This window comes from Bidens hawaiensis, unplaced genomic scaffold (genome assembly GCF_021521415.1).
Source record: "Bidens hawaiensis isolate Kalapana, Puna unplaced genomic scaffold, B.hawaiensis_p1.1 tig00001920_1, whole genome shotgun sequence".
Taxonomy (NCBI): Eukaryota; Viridiplantae; Streptophyta; class Magnoliopsida; order Asterales; family Asteraceae; genus Bidens; species Bidens hawaiensis.
Window position 1 is genome coordinate 2,198,616 of NW_027491107.1, and position 22,006 is coordinate 2,220,621.

The 22,006-nt window shown below is 35.6% G+C and overlaps 1 protein-coding gene across 1 annotated transcript; it reads right to left on the reverse strand.

Moving 5' to 3' along the window:
- Positions 1-122: 122 nt before the first annotated feature.
- On the reverse strand, positions 123-9,528 carry LOC143599807 (receptor-like cytosolic serine/threonine-protein kinase RBK1). The gene is made up of 6 exons (XM_077077679.1): positions 8,930-9,528; positions 4,855-5,112; positions 1,667-1,821; positions 1,505-1,584; positions 1,281-1,416; positions 123-906 (listed from the first exon to the last, which is right to left on the reverse strand). Exons 1-6 carry the CDS (start codon positions 9,294-9,296, stop codon positions 598-600), a joined length of 1,305 nt encoding a protein of 434 aa, XP_076933794.1. The 5' UTR covers positions 9,297-9,528; the 3' UTR covers positions 123-597.
- Between the last annotated feature and the right edge of the window lie 12,478 nt (positions 9,529-22,006).

Consider the following 22,006-nt stretch of genomic DNA (forward strand, 5'->3'; position numbering starts at 1 on the left):
TTGTAGAAAATGGTTAATTTGTTTTTATTTTATTTTATTTTGAAACGGTAATAATTCCTTTGGAATGGAGGAGGGCCCACAAAAATCCATCAAAGGTCCCGGTCGTTGAGAAGCCCCCCACCCACATCTCCGCGCCCCTTAACGGTGTGCAGGGCCGAAGGCACCCCATGGCCGCCCCTTCCGCTCCCATAGCGAACGGTCTTAGCATTAGTGATAAAAGCTAAAAGGTACAAAAGCACATTGTTCCTTTGGGAGCACGTACATAATGTACGCCTGAATACGATAAAATATGCAAAATAACTTTTATGGTGGCATGGTTCGATAGGTACAAGTTATATGTTATGTATTTTAAATATAGAACTTACAAACCCTATGTAGCTTTAAACTGCAGCCCAAATCAACTCGAATGAGTGCTCATTCCAAGATAAACGAGTGCTCATTCGAGAAATGAAAACGGAAAATGAAGGAAATTTCATAAGAACACTTGCGAAAGCTTGTATTCGGTGATGCTTGAATGCTACACAGCATCTTTGATGCCAACCATCGAGGTTTTGTGTACAAATGAGCGGAAAGTTGCCCGTCCTCTTGCTCTAATTATCATTCCATAATTAGTTGTCTATGACGATTGAGATCTTGTAGATACGTTGTAGACGTATAACCCTCCAAATCACAACCTTCTAAAATGATCGATTTCCCATCAAATGTATTTTGTCTCAATTCCATGGCTGCACCCTCTCCCGTTAGTATTTGAACCACTCGTTTCATATTTGGGCGCATGTCGGGCGTGTGATGAATGCATGCTGAAGCAATCACAACGGCCCGTTTTACCTCGTTAAGTTCATAGAGGTTTCCTAATTTTGGGTCCACAAGTTCCGTTATATTACCTTGCTCAAGTAATGGTTTTGCCTGTGAGAAAACGTAAATATTTGACATTTTGTAGCAATCTTCCAAGATTGTCAATAGTTTCTTGGTACATAAATGAGACAAACGAGGTTGGGTAATATGTTAATTAAAACGAATATATTTTGATACTTACTAACATAAAATAGTTTTGTCCTACATTTTAATTTTTGTATATAATTATTATAAAAACTACGTACGTTAGTATTATCATAATAACTATTTTGTAAAATCTTTTATGCTTTGTGAAGAAAAAAAATACGTACACATTCGATTGGTTTTGTTGTTTAGCTAAATAATATTTTACCAATGTGACATGTTAATGTTAAAATAAGAGAAATCAACTTATTAATACTAAATAGGTCAAAATTCGTACATACCCATATAACAAGGCTTTGTCTACGGGAATCAACAGCACAACGACCTGTGATAAGCTCGAGTAGAAGAACACCAAAAGCGAATACATCGGTTTTTTCATCGATTACTCCATGCATGAAATACTCTAGAGCCATATATCTAGAAAAAAATATTTAAATTTATAAAATAACATTAACAGATCTTATTGGTTACATGTAAAAGAATAATTTGATGAGAGTTTTAGTACCCGAAAGTCCCTTCAACGGGTGATACTATTTGTTGAGCCCACCTTTCTGGGAGCCATTTTGCTAGACCGAAATCTGATATCTGATCAAATGTAGATAACCAAATGTTACATTGTAGGGAAATATGAAAGTGTTGATTGATGTAGTGAAACGTAGAAACTAACCTGTGGTTCATAATCTTTAACTAGTAAAATGTTTGAGGCCGTGATATCGCGATGAATTATACGTTTGTTACATTCGTAATGGAGATACTGCAAACCTTCTGCAATCCCAATAGCAATCTTAAACCTTATATTCCATTCTAAGTTCTCTTCTGAAGCTGAAAATCAAAATTATTTGAAGTTAATACAAAACCGTTGAAGAGCTTTGAGCTATTAGTGTAACTTAATGAAATATTATTTGCCTCTCAAAAAAATTAAAATAAATTTGAAAATTCACCTCTATATTATTTAGCCCCACTATTGAGCGAGTGGTAATTTGTCTAGTTATTTAGGCCCACTATTATATGGCTCCAGAGTATTTCATGAATAGAGTAATCGACAAACATACATATAGGTATGTAGTTATCATGTGTCTCTCTCTTTTTTTTTTAACGACCAACTAAGTGACGCCGGGTACTTTGTACGCGGCCCCCATTGGCTAAAGGTAGCCCGAGCCGGCTACAAAATATCATATTATTAAATTAATAAATAGAATATATATATATATATATATATATATATATAGTGTGTGTGTGTTTGTGTGTGGCCGGTCTTAAGGGGCGCTGGGTGGTCGACGCCCCCCTGCCTGACACCCTGATATGCTCGAATTTTGTTAACAAGAATATTTATATGTATATATTTGAAATATAGTAGGTGTATTTAATGTTTAAACTCAATTACATGAAAACTAGTTTGGCTTAGTGGCAAAGGGGTATGATTCTCAACCAAAATGTTATGAGTTCTAATATCTTTTGAGACATGTTTAAGCATATTTTTATATAAAAAATTTTTACACAAACCAAATCATAACCAAGTATGTTCATTTAAAAATTAAATTGTTTAAACGCAACAAAATACTCATTCTACTTGAGCCCTAAAATATTTTTCGCTTTCTCGGGGTCGGCCCTGTATATATATGCATATGTACATACATAATAAATACATATATACATTCATATATATATAGTTGTAGGTTTAAACAAAGAGAGGGAATTAAAATACAAATGAAGACAAAAATAAGAAATATAAAAACGATTTATAGCCACACAAAAACTACTCAACAAAAAATTCAAAAAACAATAAAAATTATAACTAAAACATACAAAATAGATCGCAAAATATAACACAATGCCAAACAAAATATAACACAATGTTGAGTAATATAACACAATATCAAGAAAAAAAGACAAAATGTGAAGGAAAAAAGATACAATTAATGAAGAAAATAAACACAAAACACAATAATAACACAAAAAGTATGACTATTTAAAGGGTAAGACCTGACCCTTTTACCTAACACCCTACCCGGATCCTTAACCCCTTTAGGAAGAAACGTGGACCTGAGACCCTACTATCTAAACAATGAAAGGTCGGGTATAAATAAGGGTGTCAAGGGTTCAACCCTTTAAGGCAGTAATCACATCTCTTTTATTTACATTTGCTTGTTGCATATTTTATATATGAATTTAATATATGAATCCCATAACAATTATACTTTCATTTAATAATATAGTAAAGTCAAACTTCGAAAGTTATCAACCATTTGAACTAATGCAAAAAATATTTACATTCACAAATTATATGTAGAGAACAATTCAGTGATTCTCATATATATGTTTTCAATCAGTAGAATGGCCCTTTATTTTTATTTTTATTAGTAATTGCAAAATTTCAGATGAATGAATCATATATGAAATACAAATCTCACCTAAATTTCAGATTAATCGCGAATCTGATATATATCTATCTAGAAATTAGTAAACGGGTCAAGGGTCGGACCCTTGAAACCTTTTTACCATTTAAGTTGAAATTTAAATATTCTTAACCTGACCTATATTATATATTCGGGTCTAATTAAGGGTTTTACGAGTCGGGTAACTGGGTTTCAAGGGTCTGACCCCTATCTTGCTCACCCCTCACCAAAAGGCACAATGATATTTTCACTTAACATTGTTTCTTTTTATTTTAAAACGAGGAAGATGGTGGAAACATTTTTGTGTTTTTACTTTTTTAGGTTTTTTTATTAAATTTTGAGTTATGACCTTTTTTTATTATTTTTAGGGGGGGTTTTTAAGCGCCTATAAATTTTTTTCATCATTCTCATTTTTGTCACTATTTTTAGAATAACTTGACCCTCAAAATGGTACCTCAAAAAATAAAGAACTGGGGAACCATGTCTTTTATATTTTAAAAAAATAATAAAAAAAATCATTTTTACATGTATAAAACACAGTTTTGTATAATCTTTTTAAACTTTTACATATAAACACATGTAGAATTCATTTTAAAAAAAAACTTAAAAAATTTCGTCTAGAAAAAGAGAAAAAAATATATTTTTTAGAAATTTAGTTTTTTTTTATTAAATTGTCTTCCACATGTACTTATAATCAAAAACTCCAAAAAAGTTTATGTTAAAACTAATTTTTTTTACATGTGAAATCAAGTTTTATATTATTTTTTTACATGTAAAATGCATGGTTCCAAAGTTACCCATTTTTTTAGAGTTCTCCATTGAACCCTTCCCTATGTGTGTGTGTGGGTGTGTGTATAAAGATGAGATTTGATACACACAACATTTACACATGAAAAGTTTAAGAAGTATTAGAGTAATTATCATTACACTTTAACTAGAAACTACTAGTTGTAGTGTAAAGTAATTATAAATACTCTAATTTAAATATATAATGCAATAATAATTACATTAGTGCTAGCATAAATTTTCTAATGTTTCTTACACTTTTCACGTTAAGAGACTTATGTGTGTGTGTGTGTGTGTTGCTAGAAAATAACATACAAACTAAAAAAGTGTGCTAACTGTACGAATCCAGTAGCATACTTGTATATATAAGTAGTGTAATTATGTAATTATATCGTACTTTTATTACACTATGTTGTAATCACACTACACTTTAATTACACTATGTTGTATTTATAATTACATTACTTGATTCGTATAGTTAACACATATATTTAATTTATATTTGATCAAAACCCTATGTGTGTGTACAACATCAACTTTTACTATAACTTAATAGATATAATTGGATACGATTTGTGTAGTTATATAATTAGATCTTTATATGTAGTTAATTAATAATACATTATACGTATGAGGTTTTCATGTATAATAACTTAAAGTCGTGGTTTCTTACTATGCAATACGTTTGCAAGGCTACCATGAGGCGCGAATTGTAAGACAAGGTGCAAATCATTATCAGAACTGAAACCAATCAACCTAGCAGCATTTGGATGATTGATATGTGCGATGATCCCAAGCTCAGTTAAGAAATCTCCAACCCTGTCTTCGTCCTTTTTCTCTTTCTTTGTAATCTTCTTGACCGCCACAATTTGACCGTCTGGTAAACATCCTTTGTACACTTCCGCGTGCCCACCTTTTCCGAGCAAGTTGTCTACATATAGATCGTAAAAGAAAACGATGAGTTATGGTTGAAAGCTACGTTCTTTCATAGTGAGGGACTGTTCAGTTGTTTTATAAAACTGTAGGGACTCAAAAAAGTTAACTCTCTTTTTGTTTATGGGTGATGATTAATGAAACATGCTCACATGGCGCATATTGGCCATGTACATTTATATGATGGGATTGAAGAGAATTGATGTGTAGAACATGTGGGGTTTTTTTGGACAATTCCGCATACAAAAAGTCAGAATTTCTAAGCATCTTAAATGTGCCGACTCATATGAATTTGAGTTCGGCTGTTTACATATTTTTAAGTTGTTTTTAATGTATAAAATGAAGAATATATAAATAATAGATTAGTTTAGACTTGCTTAAGGTGACGTGCCTAGTCAAAGCCAATATATGAAACACAAAGCTTGAGTTCGTTTGTTTAAAGAACTCAAATATAAGCTCAATCACGGACTAGACCTTGTTAATGGCTTGATGCTAAACATTTAGCAAATTAATCTTGAGTCACTCACAAGTGGATTTACACCTATTATTGGATATTATTGGATGGAGTCTAAAAAATTTGAGGTGACTAATATAAATATCCTAAGTGCTCCTAAGTCCTAACATACTGATGTATATAATAATTCTAGTTTACAACAAGCAACTCGTGTCTCATTGTCTTAAGTCATAATTATTTCATATATGACAAGGTTTCACAATATTATAACTAAAATTAATTTTGTTCTAAAACAACCTACACTTGAATATGTTTGTGCAATAAAATCTGTAACCGTATAAAAGTTACTTTTAATTAGATAAACCGAAGTATGGGCTACTTTGAATAGATCGATCTCTGCTTTATCAAATATAAGTGGTAAACTAAATCATAAAATAAGATAATATAAAAAACATATTTTGATTTTATAAAAAATTTAAAATTCAGATAACTATTAAGGAACAACGCAAATAAATTGTCATGAAAGCAGGGTGCAACTACTTGCAAGCTAGTGTGAAATGTGAAGTGACACAACACCTGGATTTGATTACCACATATGCTCTTCTACCGGTTCAACTGTCAAGTTTTGTCAAGTTCTCTTGATCCCACGTACAATATAAAATATTATATATATTTGTTTTAAATGATATATATTATGGTATATTATAAAAATATATGTGGGTATATATATATATATATATATATATATATATATATATGATCAGGATCATAAGAGAACCTTTTTGAAATTGAGAACTTTGAAAACCATTTTACATCACAAAAAACCCAAAAATAAAAAAAATCATAAAATAAAACAAAACAAAAAAATCAAAAAAGTAAAAAAACCAAAATTTTTATTTTATCATCCCGGTTTCATAAAAAAAACTCGGTTTAGCTAAATTATATACACATATGTATAATATATACATATATGTACATTTACATGTTTTTTTTTGTACACAAGAGTATAATTTAAAATAAATGATACTGTACATATGTGTATATTACGTAACTAAAGATTATATAAAATTATACATATGTGTATAATACGACGTTTTTTTTATTTATTTTATTTTATTTTTATTTTTTTTAATGAAACCAGAATGAAATATAAGAATTTTGGTTTTTTTTACTTTTTTAAAATTTTTATTATTTTTTATTTTATGATTTTTTTAAATATTTTTTTTAAATGTGTTTTTAGTGGTTCAAAATGGTTCTCAAAGTTCTCAATTTGCCTAGGGTTCTCTTAGGATCCGATTGATGTATATATATATATATTTGTTCAAATGAAAAGCAATTCATATTTGAAAATATATAAATATTTTATTAACAGGTGAATAAACTAGTTGTCTATTAAATATGTTACTATATGTATTCACGGTGAGTATACTGTTACTTTAAAAATAATTTAGATGGTGCAATTGTTGATACATAAATGTGTTAATCAGTAAATAAAACTAGCCGCTCATAAAAAATAGTATATAAAATTGTTTTTAAGGATTTTTAAATATTTAGTGGTTTTCATTTTAGTTCATTCATATATAAATAAAAGATTAACATAGTTCAGAGAAAAACAGATGTTAATAAAATTAATAAAAGTAAATCGGAAGACTATAGGAGAACGAAAGTTGAATTACTAAAAGGTAACACAATGAACAAAACCTCTGCAACTTTAATAAATTGCGCGTGCCCTTGAGGCTAAAACAGTATTCATTTTCTCTCTTTAATTCCACAATGCTTCATTATTGTGTTTAGTATTAACGTCAAAAAAGTTGAAATTGATTAGTTGAAATATGGCCCGTACAGAAAAGATTGTTGATCTCTCACTTGGTGGCGGGATTTTCCCAGTACCGGAGACGGTGAGTTTGAGCTACTCATTGTTGTATGTGATAACGTGTGTATGGGTTGTCTTTTGCATTAGGTTACCCCAACTAACCAGACTTTATTAATTCGATGTTCGTTTAAACAAAAGATATCTCAATTGTTATTTGTAAAATTAAACACAAAAATTCAACTTCTATATTATTTATAACTATAGTGCAATTTAAAAATCACCCTTCGTTTGTATTTATAACTAGTATTTTATTCGGCGCGTTGTGTCGTGGCAGGTCGGTAAAATTCGGGTTGTGATAAAATCCAAGCGTTGTCAGTTTTAAGCATTGAGACGGTAAGTCGACACTAATTCGGACGGTTTCGGTTACATGTATATTGTACGGAACTAATAGAAAAAAAGAAGTAAAATCTTGAGGCGGACCAACGGGATGGAGTCGGTCAGTAAAACTCGATCGTTGTTAAAACCTAGCTGTTATCGATCACAGGCATTGAAGCGGCTAAGCGGCTAGTCTATGCGAATTCGGTCGGTTTCCATCATGTTCGTTATGGCAACGGAACTAAAAAAATTAGCATTCGGTTGGTTTTCGTCACGTTCGCTATAGTACTAAAATTAAAACAAAACGCGGTGAGTCTACGCGAATCTGGTGAATGTTCGTCATGTTCGTTACGATATCATAACCAAAACTAAACATAAACAAAATAGGTTTTCGATCGATTTTTGTTACGACTTTACGAACTTGATCTAAAACAAAAAAAAATTGCACCAATAAGGTGCTGCAAAGTGGCCCAATGAGAATTTACGGCACTAAAGCTCTAAATTATTATGAATAATAATAATAATATTAATTTATCTAACGTCATTAAATTACATAACATTAACTATGTGTAACAATAAACACAAGTAACGGTTTTTTTAAATAAAGTTGCTCCCTCATGTTTGTTTGTCGCCATTTCACATGTGTTTATATTTTGTTTTTTATCAATAGTCCAAAGAATTTTTTCATAAAAAGAAATAATTCTATGTATTTAAATACTAATATTAAATTAAATAAATAAAATGTAAATTTTGTGACATTACTCATCTGTAATATATATAATAATGTTAGAATTGGAAATGTAAAAGGGAACCGCTATTTTTATAGAACTTAAAATAGAAATATGAATAATACCTCTAAAAATAATTAGTTTGGATGCATTTTTTGCACTCGAGTTGAAATACATCATCCTATAGATACAACTCGCATATTTTTGTGCGTAAAAAACATCAATCTAACCAATACACATTAAAATTATACAATAAAATGACTCGCTTAACTTATTTATCTAAAGGTAAATAAGTTGATGGGCCGACCTGTTTAATTAAATTTGTTAGACAAGTCGGCTTAGTCACGACCCATTTAATAAATATTATTTAGCACAGTTCATATTTGAGATATCAAATATGTTAAATATGACAACTCAAAACCGGTATGTATTTCGTGACACTTACCGGGGCAGAAGCCATTAGTCGCGGCTGCAAGTTCTTGAAACGTGAAATTCCTCCATGAAGGTTTAGGCATAAAGAACTCATTAATGGAAGCATCGGAGCTATTACGCCGTCCCAGTTTCTTCATGAAACCCTTCCGTGAAAACTCGTACCCCGCCATCGAAAACCTCCGCTTCAAATTATCAATCAAATTCCTCCGCGCCCCATCGCCATTATCACAATCTGAACATGATCCAGATGCTTCCAGTACACCTCGTGGAGACGATTGATCATCACTTTCCAAGCCTAATTCATCTGACTCCTTCCGGCTTTCGCGGTTCATGAAACGACCGGAGAGTTTCTGGCGACCTACAGTTAGTTTACCTTTCATTTTGAGTTATAGTGGGATATTTTCTTTCCTTTTCCGGATTGAAGAAATGTTGATTTGATAATTATATGATGGCCCGAAGCTCCGACGACGGTGACGGTGGCGGTGACGGAGAAAGAGGGGAATTGAATGGCAGGGAGAGAGAAAGGGAATGTGTTGAGAGGTAGAGATTATTTGAAGTGTGTGTGAGGGGGGAAGAAAACAATGGTTTTGTTTGTGTGGTGTAACCAAACTATTTGTCTATTTTTATACACCGTTTTTTCAGTTAAAAGTGGACATTATTATTATTATTATTTAAATATAACAAGTATTTATAACATTAGTGGGGAAGGCTTTTGACTAAAAAAAAATTTAAGACTAAATGTATTGTGATAAAAGTTTAAAGAACAAAAGTTACATTCTTGATGGTCGGTTATAAATTATGTATTTATTTGTATTATTTTATTAGTTTTAATTAGCTTTTAGCATGAACAATGGTACTTCATATGTGTTTTTATGTTGCAAGTCGTTGAACGTTAAAGATGCTAAATTGGGACTTGTACGAGCATGGGATTAAGTCTCGAGGAGTAAGTCGAAACTAACCAAAGTAGAAAATTGAGCTTAAGCGAGTTATACAAGCATTGGATTGGAAAGGATATGAAAATAATTTCAGGTCTAGTATAGTTTACTTCAGGCCTGTCGTAGCTTACTCCAGGACCTAACATAAAGGGCGTAATCAATTTTAAAACAATTTGGCTTGGTGTTGGAAAAAAAGATACGGCGTAGCTTACGTCGGGTAGGGAGTAACTTACGCCGGGTACAAATATGTGACGCGAACTCAAGTTTTTTAGGGTATAAAAGGCAAAAATAAACCCTAACTCGTTCGGAACTTCTCTTTGCCATCTTGGGACGACTTTTGGGGCTAGGAAACACCAGTAAACATCATTCAATCGATGCCTAACAAATTCCAATCATCAATTGAAGATCTAATGGCTACCATGAGAGACTAATTCCACTCGAGTCACATCTGGGTGTAAGATTATGTAACCTAGGATTTATTGGTCTACACTTTTGCTTTGATTTGAACATCTGTAATAGACTAAACAATTTAAATTAAGTTGTTAATATTGTCTTGGGTTCATATTTGTTAAGATTTCCTTGCATCAGTAACATTGTGAAATGAGGATTGCTATTAAGAATGATTTAGATTAGGTTTGTAAATTGTTTCTGGTTTATGAAGTGTACAATTGTGTGTGATTCATATATTGAAGGTCTTCTTGCGCCAATTACATATGATAGACGATTGTTGACACTTGTGATTAGGAATGTATGTTGATTAACCTGAATTCTCAATTGTGTTTAACTGAAATCAAGTCAACTGTGTAGGCTACTCTAGTGTTGCATATTTCTGAACCCGGGTGTGATTTGTCTTTCATTAATTGTTTACAACTTGTCAAGCGATCGATCGTGTAATTTAAATCTTAAGTTATTGCTAGTGTGATCAGCACTCAACTAAATCTTCATAAACAATAATTTTCATAATGTTAAAAACCGGTCTCACTGCACACTAACCGCATGCTCCTCGTGGTTCGACACACTGCTTCCCCTAACTAGTTTATGATGAATAGGAACTTGATTATTATTGTACCCCACCTCTGATTCAGATCTAGATTGTACAGCGGAGTAAACGACGTTGTTCCGATATCGACACTGGGGATGAATTTAGATGGACAGTGAAGTTGTTTCTGCGGCGTATATTGACGGTGAAAGTGGTTTGACATAGGTGACTAGAGCCGGAATGAGTCGAAGAAGCTCCTGCGGCCGGAGGAGAAAACGGAGATGATGCCAACAATGCCTCACGTGGATTTGGAGATGTTGGACCAAAGATTATCGTCACTGAAGAAGCATTATAGGTGGGATGATAAGGTGGTGGAGGTGGAGGAGAGCGACGTGCCATCGAGCGGGGTAAGATGTTGTGATTTGGGGGGACATCGTAGGCAGGGGCAGATTAAGTATTGAGCCAGGGGGAACGTATGCATCCCCTCAAATTAGTATTTTCTTCTATAAACTTCTACTATATTAGGTTCAAAGACCCCCAAGTGCCCCATCCGTGTTTTTTTAGTACCCCAAACTCAACTTTCCAAGCCAACTTTTCAAATGCAAGTGTAGTTTTTCTTTCACAAAATAACATTTAAGCTTTGATTATTTAATACTCTAACCACTTCATCAATTAGTTATTCATATAGTGATATTTTGTTAGTTTAATCAGACCATTATAAAAAATAGACCAAAACATGATAGTATTCAGAGTATCATTTCTTTTTTATAATTATACACTATTTAACTTTAATTTTTGTTTATTTGTACATAAAAACGCTTTGTGTCGTAACAATTATGCAAAGGTTTTTAGCAACTGTAATACGTATTTTGTTACTGTGTTTTGAGGAAATTTATTGCTTACATTTTTATAGGTGGTTTAGTTAATGCAATTTCATTTGACCTTACCCATTTTGGTTTGACATATTTTCGTTTGACTTGACCCGTTCTATGTTGACCGTTTTTTGCACCCACTGACAAAATTTTCTGTATTCGTCACTGATCGTAGGGGTGGAATGTGAATTTAGGGTGGCAACATAAAGTCAAAAAATCAAGGAGAGAACAAAATTTCTGATGCTTAGTTTTCCGATGATGTGGTTGACTGGAGATGGAGGCTTGCCATAGTAGTGGTGGGTGTGAGTAAGAATGAAGAAGATGAAGTTGTGGTGATGGGTCATATTCTTTTAGTTATCTGTATTTTTTAGGTTTTATATATTGTCTTTATTTATATAAAAATACAAATTTATCCCTCACTTAACATAAAAAACTAACAAGGTTAACGATATGGACGTAATTGACAAGAAATGGGAAACTTCGATGGCCTAATTGAAAAAAAAACAACTTTTTGGACGAAAATCACAGTCGACCAAACATCAAGAACGATTTTGACACTTTACTCTTAATATCAGTTAAGAACGAAAATCGTATAGTCGACCAAACATCATTTAACTTGTACAAGGATAGCAACATCGCTGCCCACTATTACATGCATAAGGAATCTATACCGTCACCATATGTCTTTGTTGTCGAACTACGGAACTAATTGTTATATGAGTAGTGGCTCAACAAAACCAATGACTTCCTCGAATGGTTATTGCCTTAATCTTTCTATCAAATAAAAAATAAATTTCTCAGTCTCAGTCGCTGCAATCGCCACGTCCACGTAATTTATAGTCTGATTGCTTTTAGTATTAGTAATATAATCCCACGTTGAGAAACCTAAGACCATGCTGTTTTAATAACTGTTTTGGAAACGCACGAGGCTCAACATTATATATAATCATTTTAATTAAAATAAAACAATAAGCTTAAAAGTACCAACTTCACTAATATGAGTTTAATATGCTAATAATGTCTCTTCTTAAGCTAAAGAAGTAAGCTCATCAAAATACCTTCTCAATACATAGAAAAGGTGCAAATTATGATCCTATCGTTTGTTCATGAGGCCAATGGAATAGAATACTTCATAACCGGTTGCACTCTTGCATATGCAGAAAAATCTACTTTTAGTGGGTAAGAACATCACAACAATCAACCGATACAAAATGTTTAAAACAACTTTTGATGGTCATACATTTTTATCATCGATTTTATTAATATTAAGAACGCAAAAATACAAATACATGTACATGCTATTTATACATTTTAGTGTAATTAATGTAACTTGTCAGCCAATATAAATCATAATATACATAAATAAGTTAGTATGTGCAGGATATATTTTTGTTTGAGTTTATGTGTAATGGGCGAGAAAAAGGGGTGACAAGGGGCTATAGGGGGCAAGAACACCGCCCCCTTGGTCGATAAGAGGGGCGAAAAGGGGCAGGGCGAGGAGATTTTGTCGCCGGAGATGTTTGAGAAAATATTAATATTTTATTGTTGTGTGTCTGTGTGATATATATATATATATATATATATATATATATATATATATATATATATATGTATATGTATATGGGGCTACAACACCATTACCAGGGTGACCTATGTGTTAGGTTGGGGACGGCTGCCCACCTTAAATATTTTTTAGTGTTATTTGTATGTGAAAATCTCGATCGCCCCCTTAAAATTAGTGTTAAGTTCCGATGTCGTCCCCCAAGAAAAGAATTCCTGAGTCCGCCACTGACCATTACACTACTAAAACAAAAACAAACTCCAATTGAACGCCACATGACACAAAACTTTCCATTTTATAGCCTCTCCACCACACATAGCCTTAAGATGTTGCAGATGAACCTCTAGCCAATCCGGATCCCTAGGAGAATGAGCAAAGCCAAATTAAATCTTTGAATTTTTGACAATTATCTTTGCATTAAAAAATGATTTTTGGGATTTTGTCACATTAAGTCAAAATAAGCACAATATTAATGAAATTCGAATTAAAAGAGGACGGCTGTAACTGATTATTTCCAACCCTAATCTCGTTTATACGATCTGATAGCCATTTTGGTCATCTCTCTGGTTCAAAATTTGCTCAGAGAACACTATATGAAGGTCTTGTCGTTATGCGTTTTATTCAATTAAATATATGGAGAACTACTAAATAATTTCAATCTGAAAGTGCTATACGACTTTTAGATGATCAAAGTGCGATACATCCGAATTTCCAACCTGCTAGCTTAAGATAATTAAATGTTTACAAGAACTGCTACGTTAGTCTAATGAACCGGTAATTTCAATACAAGAAAATTGACACCGAATCCAAAAAAGAAAAAAAGAAAAAAATCAAATGACTACATGTCTCTTTCTCACAAAAGTATCAAAACCCAAATATTTATGCAAATAATATTTAATATAAAAATTTAAGCCCCTTTCCACAATTAATCCCACAATATTTGTAGGTCTACGAAACTTTGAGAAAAATACAACTAATAAAATAGGGAGACAAACTAATAAAAAACAAACAGATAAGGCTATGTGTAGTGAAGCAGATATAAAATTGGGAGTTTTGTGTCATGTGGTGACAGTTAGCAAGAGTGGTTTTTGTTTTTAAGGTGTAATGGTGTTGTAGCCATATATATATATATAATACACACACACACACACACACACAATACAGGCGAGAAATACCCCGTGGTCCCTACAATTCTCCCCAAAAATCGCCCACAGGGGCGGTGTTCGCGCCCCAATTTGCCCCTTGTCGCCTTTTTTGCCGCCCAGCATATGGGCTAACTAAAGAAAATCAAATTAATATATTTCCGAATCCCGACAAGTTTTATTCCCCATGTTTCACGCATCTCGTTCCGGATCTGGTTCGTATCATGATTTCTTTTGCATACTCCACATCTTCGAAGAAAATCGATCTTGAGTTTGCGTAAGCTTTGCAACACGAACTTGGACCATGAGCCACTTGGATCAAAAGGAACATCAATTTAATTCCTATTCGTTACTACAATGATCCATCTAAACAGTTCAACTTCATGGGCCGTCTCGCCTAACTCTAAAACCGTACCCCTTATGTTTGTGGTAGGTCTCTCCACCTCCTTCTCAAATTCTTAGAAAATGTTCTTCCTGGAATATTGAGAATATTAAACTAAAAAGAGTTGATTGCAGTTTGCAATCTTGTGGTAAACACGGTTTTGCTGGTTCGTCCCCAATGGCCAATTTTGGACATCCTACACCCTGATCTTTCAAAATGGGGCAGTTTGAGCCCTACCCATTGTTAGGGCATGAATTTTATGCTGAGGATCCTTAATCCTTAACTATCTTATGGATAGATTATCCTTAAGATATGTATTAGGTTATGAAGGATCAATGATCCTCGGTATTATTTGTTTACTAATGATTGCGTTTAGTATGCTGATGTGTTAGCCAGGTATAACAACTTAATGATCCAGTCTATCGTATATCCCACTACAAGGCATCTGTAGTGCATGATCGAGATTGAAGAGTAAGCTAAAAAAGAAGTAGCAAGATGATAAGACCAATTACTGAGTACTAAAGACAAAGATATGTTATCATTGGAGAGGTGCTTGGATCAATGATCCTCATGTAGTATTCTCTAGCTGAAGTATGGATCCAGGATCCTTATTCAACATAGCTATTAATGGACAATTTTCGTATGAAGACCGATGTTTAAATAACAACAACGGCTCCTAGACCTAGTCCACCACTTATTTCGTCATTAAACGTCTACTAGCACGTGGTCAAAGAGCACGATGGAAGAGAGTGGAAGACTAGCGAGTTTATAGGACTTAGTTGTTAGTTAGTTATTTGTATTTTTCTTTATATATCGAGTTGTGATCAACACTAGAACACACATATTCACACATATTCTAGCTGCTAAGTTATCTGTAATCACACACATAGCATTCGTTGATCAACAACTCCACAACACTTGTAACCACCTCTTTGTCATAAATAAAACTGACAGTGATACTTTTCACCGTCCGGGGGGTTTTGGTGCCGGAGATTATCGTAATCACGCACCAATTCGACCAAAGATTACGTTGTTAATCTTTGACCGAAGCAATTCGACCAAAGATTGCGTTGTAAATTTTTGACCGAAGCAAGATTATCATAATCAAGGTTTTTTCCCTCGTAATCACATCGCTGTGTTCATCAAGATTTCATTTATACATTCACTGTTATCGTGTTACTATACCTCACTTTTATGAATTTGGATACATTATCCTTAACAGATTTTTATCCAAAACAATTTGGCGCCCACCGTGGGGTAATTGGTGCTATAATCTATATTACTCCTATCAATTCTCGAACTTTTCATACCCATATCACTATCAATGGCCTCTCAATCAACCTCTGCTTCATCAACCATGCCGTTATCGGTCCTTCTCTCATCAAGGACTTTGCCACCGATGCCTCCGCCAATCACGGGAGCACAACGGCCTGCTACTACTGGAAGCAAGACGCAACTACCAGTCTTCCAGAGCTCGAAAACCGCTGTTGCTACCCAAGTGGTTAATACTAACAGTGATGTTTCATCTATGTTTTCGCAGGTTAAAGCATACATGGAACAGCAGAACAAGACTAACCAGAGGATCCTTCGTGAGATAGAAGATCTCAAGAAGACTAAGAGGCCAGCGGAAGATCACACTCCCCTGATGCCCAGGATGCTGGATTTCACTAGTCCAGGATCCATGGCTCAGCTCTCGCAAGGATCATCTATCCTTCAACAGGGGTCCATGGGTCAACAGGCTCAAGGATCTTCACTGTTTCAGCCAGGATCATTTATCCTTCAACAGGGGTCCATGGGTCAACAGGCTCAAGGATCTTCACTGTTACAGCCAGGATCATCTATCCTTCAACCGGGGTCCATGGGTCCACAGGTTCAAGGATCCTCATTGTTTCAGCAAGGATCATCCATCCTTCAACCTGGATCCCCTGGATCATATCACCAAGGATCCTATAACTCTCAACCTCAAGGATCCTTCTTTCAGAATCCAGGATCCTCAGGAGCCCAACATCAACGATCTTCCGAGGTCCATGAAGGAGATTTCATCCCCATGCAGACTATCGCGTCGGGTGGTCCAACTCCTATCGCTGACTCTTCTCATCCCAGATACTCATCCGAGATGCCAACCTACGCCCAACAAAGAGGTAATTTGTATGATCCTTTATCCTTAGATGCTAACCGTGGTTCCATACAGGATGCAGGTATCAACCAAACTATGGCCAAGGAGCTACAGAAGCTCAAGGATATGATATCCAGTGTTCCCGGGGTGATACGACCAATCCCCGAGATACTTGAGGGAAGCCACAAGTTATCCAGATTTGCTCCACCTATCTTTGATGTTGAAATCCCGAAGCGATTCCAAACTCCCAACATGAAGACTTGCGATGGGACCACTGATCCTGAAGAACATGTGGCACAATACAGAGAAAGGATGGAGATCAACCCCATTCCTGAGAGACTCAAGGAAGCTTGCTTGTGCAAAGGCTTTGGATCCACATTGACAGGATCAGCATTAAAATGGCTACTAAGTCTTCCCCCCTTTTCAATTACTTTTTTTTCTCATTTAGTTAACTTATTTAACAGTCAACTTTCCTGTAGCAGGAAATTTGAAAAGTTAACTAGTGACTTATACCGAGTTATCCAACTGAGTGATGAATCCCTTAGGGATTTTGTTACGAGGTTTGGCAAGGAAGCTATGAAAATCCCTAATCTTGATATGGCTACGGCTGTTGAGGCCTTCAAGATGGGACTTCAGAGGGGCTCCCCTTTTATGATGATCTTGTGATGACTCTTTGCAGGTCTCTAGATGAAGTAAGGAACAGAGCATTAAGATTTATACGGCTAGAATATGACAAAAGGGTCCATGAAAGATTAGGGGCTCAGACAAAGCAAGAAACCCCCGACAAGAGTAAAGGATCCTCATACAAGTTCAACAACACAAAGCCGTATAACAAGTTCAACAACCAGAACGTACGAGTAGTCGAAGAGGGAGATGATGATGAAGACTATCCCTGCATCTCCGACTATTGTTTCTCCGTAGATACTCATGGCTTAATCTGTGCCATGAAGGATCTAGGGGAGAAAGCAAGGTGGCCCTGGAAGAACGCGAAGACGAATACCTTCAAAGACATGTCTAAGTGGTGTGCCTTTCACGAAGATTTTGGCCACATGACAGACGAGTGTATTGGCTTGAGGAGAGAAATCGGCTACCTCCTGAGCAAGGGTCACTTCAAAGAACTTTTGGGAAGGAAGAAATCCAAGATACGGGATCCTGAAGATCTTCCACAAAAAGCAACACCACCACCACCAGACGCTCACGTGATCAACTTCGTCTCCAGAGAATACAACATATTTCAAACATCTTGTCCCTCAGAAGAATTCGAGTTGGACGATGAAAGAAGACCGCTCATCCCCACTACGTGAGTGACTGATCAAAGAGTCTTCTTCGACTCGAGGATCCGGGATCCTCACCCGGACGAGCTGGAAGTCCGAATGGTGAATTTCATCTTTGGAGGTTCAGACATTTGTGGAACTTCTTTCTCTGCAGTAAGAAGACTTGCCAAAGAACTCAAGATGGATAACGGAGACCGACCAATAGTATCCACCACCTTAACAACAGACAAAAGGATCTTTTTTGATGAGGAAGACAAACTGAACATCCAGGATCCTCATCATGACGGTTTGATTATTACTTTATTTATCGCTAACCATTTTGTACGCAGGATCCTAGTTGACAGTGGAAGCTCGGTCAACATCATCCAGCATGATGTCCTCAAAAAGATGAACATACCAGATTCGGATATCATTCCTAAAACATCAGTGCTAGTCAGTTTCAGTGGGGAAACCAAGAAGACATTGGGGGACTTCAACCTCCCAATTTATATTAATGGGTTAAATTCATATAAAAAATTTTGTGTTATTGATAACCTTTCTTGTTGCAATGTTATCTTAGGTAGGCCTTGGCTGCATGGAATGAAGGCGGTGGCCTCAACATATCACCAATGCATCAAACTACCTACTCCATGGGGATTTGTAAAGATAGTTGGTGATCAAGCGGAGGCCAAGAACTACTATTCTTTATCAATGAAGCCAACAACCAAACAAACTATAGCATAGCAACCATAGGAACATCCTAGGGATGTGCTGGAAGCTCGGGAGAAAGATCTTAAAGAAGTATCATTGAACCCCGAAGATCCAGAGGTAAAGGTGTTCCTAGGATCCAGTATCCCCGGCAAGATCGAGGAGGATTTGGTATCATTCTTGGGGCGAAGAAAGTCTACCTTTGCCTTCAAGCATTCAGACATGACATGTATTTCAAAAGAGGTAATCACTCATAAACTAGGCCTTGATTTATCTGTTAAACCCGTCCATCAGAAGTGAAGAAAATTTGCTCCTGAGAGGAATAAGATCATACAAGAAAAAGTTGAAAAACTTCTTAAGGCCGGTATGATCAGAGAGGTTCAATATCCTCGATGGCTAGCTAATGTAGTCGTTGTTTCAAAAAAGAACGGAAAGTGGAGGGCGTGTGTCGATTTTACCTATTTAAACAAGGCATGCCCCAAGGATCCTTTCCCATTAGCACATATAGATTCCATGGTGGATGCAACGGCAGGACATGAAATGCTTACCTTTATGGATGCTTCCTCTGGATTTCAACAAATTCAGATGGAACTATCTGATCAAGAGGATACAGCATTCATGACTCCTACCGGCATATACTGTTATACTTCTATGCCGTTTGGACTAAGAAATGCAGGGGCAACATATCAAAGATTAGTCAACATGATGTTCAAGGATCAGTTGGGCAATATTATGGAGGCATACATAGATGATATGGTGGTAAAGTCGAAGAAAGCTGAGGATCACCTCAGAGACCTTGGGGAAGCATTCAATATCCTTGACCGTTATAACATGAAATTGAATGCGTCAAAATGCCACTTTGGTGTTAAGGCTGGAAAATTTCTGGGATATATGGCGACTAAAAGAGGAATTGAAGCAAGCCCTGAGCAAATTGAAACCATCCTCAATTTGAAGTCTCCTGCAAACGCAAAGGATGTCCAAAGGCTCACAGGAAGAATAGCCGCTCTCAATAGGTTCATCTCAAGATCCTCCTAAAAGTGCAAAGACTTCTACGACCTACTTAGAAAGAATAAGAAGTTTGAATGGACGGAAAAGCATGAGGCTGCGCTTATAGCCTTGAAGGATTACTTATCCTCAGCTCCAGCTCTAATGAAGCCTGTGGATGGAGAATCCTTATATCTATATTTAGCTGTCTCAGGAAATGCAGTAAGTGCAGTCTTGGTAAAGGATCATGAAGGTGAACAACATCCCGTTTACTATGTAAGTAAAAGTCTTCTAGATGCAGAAGCCAGGTATTCTCATTTAGAAAAGTTAATTCTTGCATTTATTATGGCTTCTACTAAATTGAGACATTACTTTGAAACTCATACTATTATTTTGTGACCTATTATCCTATTAAGAATGTTCTTAGAAAGCCATAATTATCAGGTAGAATGGCTAAGTGGGCTGTGAAACTGAATGCATATGATATTCAATACGAGCCAAGAACAACAATCAAGTCTCAAGCACTCGCAGACTTTGTGGCTGATTTCACTAGTGACCTGCAAAAAGAAGTTGACTTGGAGGTCCAACAACTAGAAAAGACTAAGGATCCTTGGATACTCTTCACTGACGGCGCTTCTAATGTAAGAGGAACATGATTGGGGATCCTACTGAAATCGCCACAGGGGGACATATTACCCCAATCTATAGCCTGTGAGTTCCAAGGAATGAAAAATTATGCAGAATATGAGGCTTTGATTGCAGGTTTGCAATTAGCTAAGTACATGAAGATCAGGTATCTTCAAGTATATATAGATTCATTATCGATTTCTAACCACTTTAATGGCTCATATGCTGTTAAAGGAGAAAAACTAATCAAATACCTAGATGTCGTGAAGGAATTAGCAAAATCCTTCGAGTTATTTAGCATTGAACAGGTACCAAGAGAAGAAAATGCCGGGGCAGATGCTTTGGCAAATTTAGCCTCAGCTCTGAAAATTCCAGAAGATATGAAGATTACAATCATTCATGTTCTCTCACCAGCAATAGGAGAATAAGAAGTTGGGGAGATAACGAATAACAAAGAGATTGTACTTTGGGATCCATCATCCTAAAATAATCAAGAATCATGGATCCTCCCGATCAAGAAGTACATTCAAATAGGAGAAATTCCAACCCCTGAGAATCCCAAATCCTTCAAACTCAAGGTATCACAATACATTTTATTAGATGATGTGCTATACAGGAAATCTCTTGCAGGTCCATACCTGAGGTGCATCGAGGATCCTGAAATCCAAGAGGTGCTCAAAGATTTTCACGAAGGAGATTGTGGTAATCACACCGGAGGTAGAGCCCTGTTTTCTAGGATTCTGAGAACAGGATACTTCTGGCCAACAATGAAGAGAGATGCAACGGAATATTCAAAGAAGTGTGATGCTTGTCAAAGACATGCAAACATCCTTCACCAGCCAGCAGAACCTATGTATCCTATATCCTCTTCATGGCCTTTCATAAATGGGGTATGGATATTGTAGGCAAACTACCTAAGGCACCAGGAGGAAAAGTATTCATGCTTGCAATGATGGATTACTTTTCAAAATGGATAGAAGCAGAAGCTTTTGTTCAAGTACGCGAAAAAGAGGTGATATCTTTTATTAAAAGAAATATTATTACTAGATTTGGTATTCCGTCGGAAATTATTTGTGACAATGGTTCCCAGTTTATCGGGAAAAAAACCACTAACTTTTGTGACAGCTGGGGCATCAAGATGATAACCTGTACTCCAGTGCATCCTCAAGCTAATGGTTAAGAGGAGTCTAGCAACAAAATCATCATCAACAATTTAAAGAAGAAGCTAGGATCCAAGAAAGGAAAATGGGCCGAGGAACTCCCGTATGTTCTTCGGGCCGACAAGACAACACCCAAGAATGCAACGGGCCAAACACCTTTTCGTTGGTATTTGGATCAGAAGCATTAATCCCGACAGAAATGGTGGTTCCTACGGCAAGAACGAGCATCCGTGATCCTGAGGCCAATTAAGAAATCCTTCTTGAAGACTTGGATACTGTTGAAGAACTTAGAGACCTAGCCAAGAACAGAATGGCAGCATATCAACAAAGGGTAGCTGGGGCATACAACAAAAATACAAGGCTCAGAAGAT